Source organism: Muscardinus avellanarius (assembly GCF_963383645.1).
Source record: "Muscardinus avellanarius genome assembly, chromosome: 16".
Classification (NCBI taxonomy): Eukaryota; Metazoa; Chordata; class Mammalia; order Rodentia; family Gliridae; genus Muscardinus; species Muscardinus avellanarius.
The window spans coordinates 16,304,249-16,311,015 of NC_137802.1; the positions used below are offsets into that span (position 1 = coordinate 16,304,249).

The 6,767-nt window shown below is 60.5% G+C and overlaps 1 protein-coding gene across 1 annotated transcript; it reads right to left on the reverse strand.

The window, feature by feature from the left end:
• Positions 1-385: 385 nt before the first annotated feature.
• SLC2A4 (solute carrier family 2 member 4) lies at positions 386-5,895 on the reverse strand (the record flags this gene model as incomplete). The annotated part of the gene is made up of 11 exons (XM_080713105.1): positions 386-589; positions 1,068-1,271; positions 2,688-2,789; positions 2,939-3,043; positions 3,203-3,390; positions 3,470-3,632; positions 3,724-3,839; positions 3,949-4,073; positions 4,163-4,335; positions 4,448-4,564; positions 5,863-5,895. 11 exons carry the CDS (start codon positions 5,893-5,895, stop codon positions 386-388), a joined length of 1,530 nt encoding a protein of 509 aa, XP_080569231.1.
• Between the last annotated feature and the right edge of the window lie 872 nt (positions 5,896-6,767).

The window sequence follows — 6,767 nt, forward strand, 5'->3', positions numbered from 1 at the left end:
GGCGGGAGGGAGGAGTCTAAGGTGATGGGAACGCGGCTCTGGCTTCACGCCCCGCCGTGCTTTGGTTTGTCCCACTGAAGAAGGCAGTCTAGAGCTCCAGTCCCCCTGCCCCGGAAGGGAGCCAAGACTGGGTGCGGGTGGGAGGGAAGGGGAAGGAGGACGGCCCACCCCACAGCCACAGCCTAACCATGACACATAAATAATCCAAGAGTCACACAAGGGGAATGAGGGGGTGCTTAGACCACCCTTCCCTCCAGCTTCCCAATTCTACCAGGCTTCAAGGACTTTCTCCACCCTGGAAGCAACCGGGAAGAGAGGTTAAAGTGCTGCAGAGGAAAGGAGGGGTCTGGGGGATGGAGAAAGCTGCCTCCACCCTGCCTGCCCCTCAGTCGTTCTCGTCTGGCCCTAAGTACTCGAGTTCCGTGCTGGGTTTCACCTCCTGCTCTAAAAGAGAGGGTGTCCGGTGGAAGGCGGCTGAGATCTGGTCAAACGTCCGGCCTCGGGTTTCGGGCACTTTTAAGAAGGTGAAGATGAAGAAGGCGAGCAGGAGAACGGCAAATAGAAGGAAGACGTAGGGACCCATAGCATCCTGGGACAAGTGGAGAAAGAGGTGTTGACAGAGTGGGGTGGGGCGGTCTCAGACAAGCCAGGAGCTAAAGACCATAGGGATCTGGGGACACTGCAGAAAGCAGGGCGCTGCTTCAAGGGGTAGCGGAAATGACCAGAAGTGAGAACTTAGGCTGAAAAAAGGATTTTCTAAACCCCAACTCCTTTCTCACCCTCTCCACCACCCTGAGCAGCTGAGCAGGTCCCCAGCCATTTGTAGTATTAATACAAATACTGTTTTATTCCCAGTCTCAAGTTACGCCACTGATTTGTTCCAAAGAGGTTTCTGTTCCCATCCCGTCTAGCTCCGCCCCCTCCCCTGGAGTCTGGTGGAGCAGGGCCACCAGAGAGAGCCCAGGATGACTACCCAGGGGCCTCTGGCTGGAAAGCAAGCAGGCTAGCTGTGGACGCCCCCCTCTAGCCTCCGGCGAGGAAGACTGGGGCAGGGCGGAGGGACCTACCGCAACATACTGGAAACCCATGCCGACGATGAAGTTGCAGGTCCAGTTGGAGAAACCAGCCACGGCCATGGCTGCTGGGCGGGGTCCCTGGCTGAAGAGCTCGGCCACAATGAACCAGGGGATGGGACCAGGGCCAATCTCAAAGAAAGCCACAAAGCCAAAGATGGCCACGATGGAGACATAACTCATGGCTGGAACCCGCTCCTAGGAACCAGGCAGGGAGGGTAAGGAATTGGTTCAGGCTTTTCTATTTCTTCTATCCTAGGGGAGTACTGGGGATTGAACCCAGGGACATTCTACCTCTGAGCTTTAACCTTGACCTTTTTATTTTTTATTTTGAAACAGGGTCCCACGAAGTTGCTGAGGCTGGCCCCCAACCTGTGATCTTCCTGTTTCAACCTCCCAGGTACTGGAATTAAAGGCATGAACCGCTATGCCTGGACTGGTACAGGCTTTTTTCTGGATCTTCCTTTGCCTTTGATCCAGAGAAAAACTGAAATTTACACTTCCCAGCTTGTGGGGAACATGCCACGCTGGGTAGTACAGGCTCTGGAAAGTTACTGGGGACAGGATTCAGGGGCATTCTACCTCTAAGCCCCACCTCCAGCCCAATTTTTTTAGTGTGTGTGTGTGTGTGTGTGTGTGTGTGTGTTACTAGGGATTGAACCCAGGGGCATTATACCTGAGCTATACCTCAATCCTATTTTATTCTTTATTTGGAAAGAGGGCCTCACTAAGTTGCAGAGGGCCTCACAAGTTGCTGAGGCTGGCTGTGAACCTACAATCTTCCTGTCTCAGCCTCCCAAGTATAGACCGTGTGCCAACAGGTCTGGCTTTAATTAATTACTTTATTTTCTTTGTGTGTGTGTGTGGTACTGGGGATTGAAACTAGGTACATTCTAACTACAAGCTACAACCCCAGCCCTATTTGTGTATGTGTGTGTGTGTGTGTGTGTGTGTGTGTGTGTGTGTGTGTGATCCTGGGGGTGGAACCCAGGGGATTTTCTACCTCCGGGCTATACTCCCAGACCTATTTTATACTTTATTTGGAAACAGGGTCTCACTAAGTTGCTGAGAGCCTCACTGAGTAGCTGAGGCTGGCTTCAAACCTGTGTGATCCTCCTGTCTCAGCCTCCCAAGCGCTGGGATTTCAAGCGTGTGCCACTACGCCCAGCTCCAGCCCTATTTTTTATTCTTTATTTTGAAATATGGTCTCACTAAGTTGCAGAGGGCCTCACAAGTTGCTGAGGCTGGCTGCAAACCTGTGATCCTCCTGTCTCAGGCTCCCGAGTACTAGAATTGCAAGTGTGCACCACCACGCCCTGCTGAAAGTTCTTGTTTGCTCCTGTTGGTTAAGTCCTTAGGAATTATTGTTCCCTCAGGCTTGACAGTGGTTTTCTCTCTCTCCTGGCTGCCAAACTTGTGCTCTAGCTGCCTCCCAGAGCAGGCCCTGGTGCAGCCTGGGCCCCTTAGGAGCACCAACCACAGTGCCTGCAGACTCTTGAGCCAAGCACCCATGGTCCTGACACACAGTCAGCTCCAGAATTGAAGGCAGAAATGTTAAGGAGTGGCCCCAGCTGGGCTGGGGAGCCAGCCCCCTCCTCAGCCCCCAGGCCTCACCAGCAGAAGCAGAGCCACCGTCATCAGTATGGCACAGCCACACATGCCCGCCAAGCCCAGGAGATGGAGAGTCCGCCGTCCAGCCCGCTCCACCAAAAACACCTGCAAGGAGAGTCAGGGCTCGGCAGGGGGCCTTTAGGACACAGAAAGTAGCAGGTTTTCAGTGGGTAGGGACAACCAAGACTGGGACCTCCGGGACACCCAAGGACATGAAGCTGGTGGTGTGACCCACTCCAAAAGCAAGCAGTTACCGAGACCAAGGTGAAGACAGTGTTGACCACGCCAGCTCCGATGGTGGCATAGGCTGGCTGCCCCACACCTGCCGACTCAAAGATGCTGGTTGAGTAGTAGAAAACCTAGAGGTGACAGGAAAGGAAAGGTGAGGGCAGGGATGTCCTGTCCTTCGCTCTGGACACACCAGGCTCGGCTGACCCTGGGAGTCCATGGCGAAGGCTCGCTCCCTTCCCCCCACCCCCGGTGCCTATCCCATGCCCGGCCTGGAGGGTGCTACATACAGCATTGATGCCTGAGAGCTGCTGGCTCAGCTGCAGCACAACCGCGATGACCAGGGGCTGCCGGTGGGTGCGGCTGCCCAGGAGCTGGAGCAGGGACAATGGCCGCTCACGCTCCAGCTTCCGCTTCTCATCCTTCAGCTCAGCCAGCGCGTCAGACACGTCGGCCCAGCCCGTGAAGCGCTTCAGACCTGGGGGTGGGGAGGGTCAGGAACTAGCAGGACGGGGTGGAGGCCTGGGTCTGGGCTAGATGAGGGGGTGGGCGCTCACTCTTTCTCGCAGGCCCCTCCAGGTTCCGGATGATATAGAGGTAGCGGGGGCTCTCGGGACAGAAGGGCAGCAGGACCAGCTGCAGGAGGGCGGGGAGTACTGTGAGGCCCAGGAGGAGTGGCCACAGAGTGGCAGTGCCCAGCATGGACTCCAAGCCTAGCACCTGTGGAGAAGGTTGGGAAGGAAGCAGGTGACTCGTGCCCCTGCCTGGCTCTGGAGGGCCACCCCAGCCCTTGCTCCCCGCCATCAGGCACCTGGGCGATGAGAATGCCGATAACAATGGCTAGTTGGTTGAGTGTCCCCAAGGCGCCCCGAAGGTGAGTCGGGGCGATCTCCCCCACGTACATGGGCACCAGCCCCGACGTTAGTCCTGGGCAGAGGGAAGAAGAGAGGACTGAGGGCAGCTGCCCGCTCCCATCTGGAAGCCCAAGCGAGGGGAAGAACGGGGCACACGGCAGGGCCCTGGTGCCCACGGGTACCTGAGTAGGCGCCAATGAGGAAGCGACCGAGAATGAGGATCTCATAAGAGGCGGTGGCGTTGGCCAGGCCCATGAAGGTGCCCCCCAGCACTGCCAGGACATTGTTGGCCAGCATAGCCCTTTTCCTGGAGGGCACAGAGTGGGGCTGTGAGTATCAAAAGGTGGTACCGAGGCACCTGTGCTCCTGCCCTGCCCTGGCTCCCCTGTCCCATACCTGCCCAGCCACTGAGAGATGATCCCAATGAGAAAGGAGGAAATCATGCCGCCCACGGAGAAGATGGCCACGGATAGAGCCCAGAGGGTGGTGAGGGTGCCCGGCGGGATGGAGCTTGGTCCCCCAGGGCCCTGCCTCCCCAGCCACGTCTCATTGTAACTCTGTTCAATCACCTGGGGAGACAGGGTAGGAGTGATTCCCTGCAGACCCTCCCCCTTCCACCACCTCAAGCCCCCATGTCCTCCGTTTGTGGGCACCACCACTCTGCAGCTGCCGGCCCCTCACCTTCTGGGGGGCATTGATGACCCCAATGTTGTAGCCAAACTGCAGGGAGCCAAGCACAGCTGAGAATACGGCGAGAACCAGGGTGCCCGTCACCCGCTGCTGAGGCGGTTCTCCATCCTAGACAGCAAGCAGCAGAAAGGCCCACATGTGGGTCACATGGAACCCTGCTTTCTCTCTGGTCCAGGAGCCTAGCCCGGCTGGAGCCTGAAGGTCCTGGGTCCCATCCAACATGCGGGGCGAGGGAAACTGAGCCATATTAGGAGTTGCAAGAAGATAATGTAAACAAGGAGCACAAGAACCCACTGGTAACCAAGGCATGGAGGGGAAACCGGATGCTTGAGTCCACCAGGCAGGGCAATGCTTGAGGACTCAAGTCTCCAAATCCCTCTGTGACCTTGAGACAGGCTCAGATTTGTGTGACCTTGGGCAAGTCACTTCCCCCTTCTGAAACTAGGTTCCCTCTTCTGTGACGGGGTGACGTGTCCTGTCTTGCTCACCTGTCCCTGTAGTGCTGTGGAAATCCAGTGCTAAGGGGTATGGGTATCCCGGGGTATCCCTCGGGGCGCTACTGCATAACTAAGTGCATTATTATCATCAGCCACTGTCCTCTTCCCTCCCCTCTGGGGGTTCTCAGCCAGCTCCAGGAGGCCCCCAACAGGCCCAAGAAGGGCAATTCCAAAAAGGACATCCAGGTCATTCCTCTGGGGGTGGCCTTCTGTGTCTCCGCCCTGGCCTCCACTCCCCTTCTAAGCTCCGACCCAGGGCTGGGGGCTGTGCGGGGCTGTGCCCGGGTTCTGCCAGGGAGAGCCATGCCCAGGGGAAGAGGGAGGGATGGTGGCGTGAGGGGCGGTGGCAGTGGTGGCTGATCTCTGGCGGCACAGACTGTCTCCAAGCGGAAACCTGAGCTGGGGGAGGGGGGGGTGACACTTCTCTCTGCCCCTCCACCCACCGTAGGCCCCAGAGAAAGTTCAGCGTCCTGGAGGACAGCCAGGCGTGGGGGTGGGGCCCATGAGAGCCTCCGGTCCTCGAAACACTGTCCGGGAGCGGGGGCAGACAGATAGCTCTAGTGGGCCAGCCCCGTCCGGATCTGCTTTCCCAAGCTGGACCCAGCACGGCTGTCCCCGCAGACGGCGGCCGGCGTAACGTGCCGCAGGGTGGGAAAGAAGACCGACTCTGAACTCGGTGGAGTACAGTTGCGACCTGGGCCTCCGCTAGGACCCCTAGACGCACGCTGCCTCTTGGCGGGACTGGAAGCCAACAGTCACGGGTTGTCCAGGCCGGGTATAAATAGCCAGTCCCCCCACCTCCACCCCCGCGCCCGCGCAAGGACCGCCCCCTGGCTGACCCCAGCCGCGACCCCAGCCCAGGGAAAGCGAGGCCAGCGCCCCCGCCCCGCCCCCCGTGCTGAGCCCTACCTCGGAGCCGATCTGTTGGAAGCCCGACGGCATCTCGTCTTAGAACTTGAGGTGCAGAAGCGGCGGAGATGAGAAAGGCGACCGGGGGCGCGGGGGGCCCCGGCCTGGGGGGCAGAGGGCGCGGGGGCCGCGGGGATCCTGGAGCCGGCGTGGACCTGCGGGACCCGCAGCCCCAAGCCAAGGAGCGGGAGAGCAGCGGGGCTCCCGGGGATCTGGCGAAGCCCTGCGGGGGGGAAAAGACGCGAGGAGCCCCCGCCGCCCGCGCCGCGGCCCCGCCCCCAGGACGCCCATTGGCCGCGGGCCCGCACACCCGGGCCACGCCCCCGCGGAGCGGCTCGGCGGCCGTCGGCGGGCGGGGCGCGCCCCCTGGGCTCCTGCCAGCCTCGGGGTGGGGGGTGGAGACCTGGCCGCGGGGCCAGCGGCCCTGCCCACCCGCCCGCGGGCTAGGGCTCCGCCCGCCGCCGGGATCCCGGGCGGCTCCGGCGTCTTCAGAGCCCGCCGTGGGGTCCCAGGCCGCGGGCCGGGCCAGGCGTGCTTGCGGGGGAAGGGGCGAACCCTAAGGACCACGCGGACGCGGTGGGCGAGGAACAGTGCCCCCGAGTAACCCCGAGCGGCTATTTTTAGCTCCCACATTAGGCGCCGCCAAATGTCAGGTCCCAGGTGTCCCGGGCTGTCCCGGGCGGGGATGGCAGAAGCTTAAAGGGTCCGCGACAGCTTCTTCCGCGGGGGCAGCCGGGGCCCAGGCAGCTCCGTTCCTAGTGGGTCCGGTGGTCGTGCTCCGTGGTCCTGTCATTCCGTCATCCCTGCTCCGGACCCGGCCCACCGGGCCGAGCTCTAAGCACAGTCCCCACGCCGGTTCCTGGAGGTGGCCCAAGGGATAGGTGCTCACGCTGACCACGCCGCCA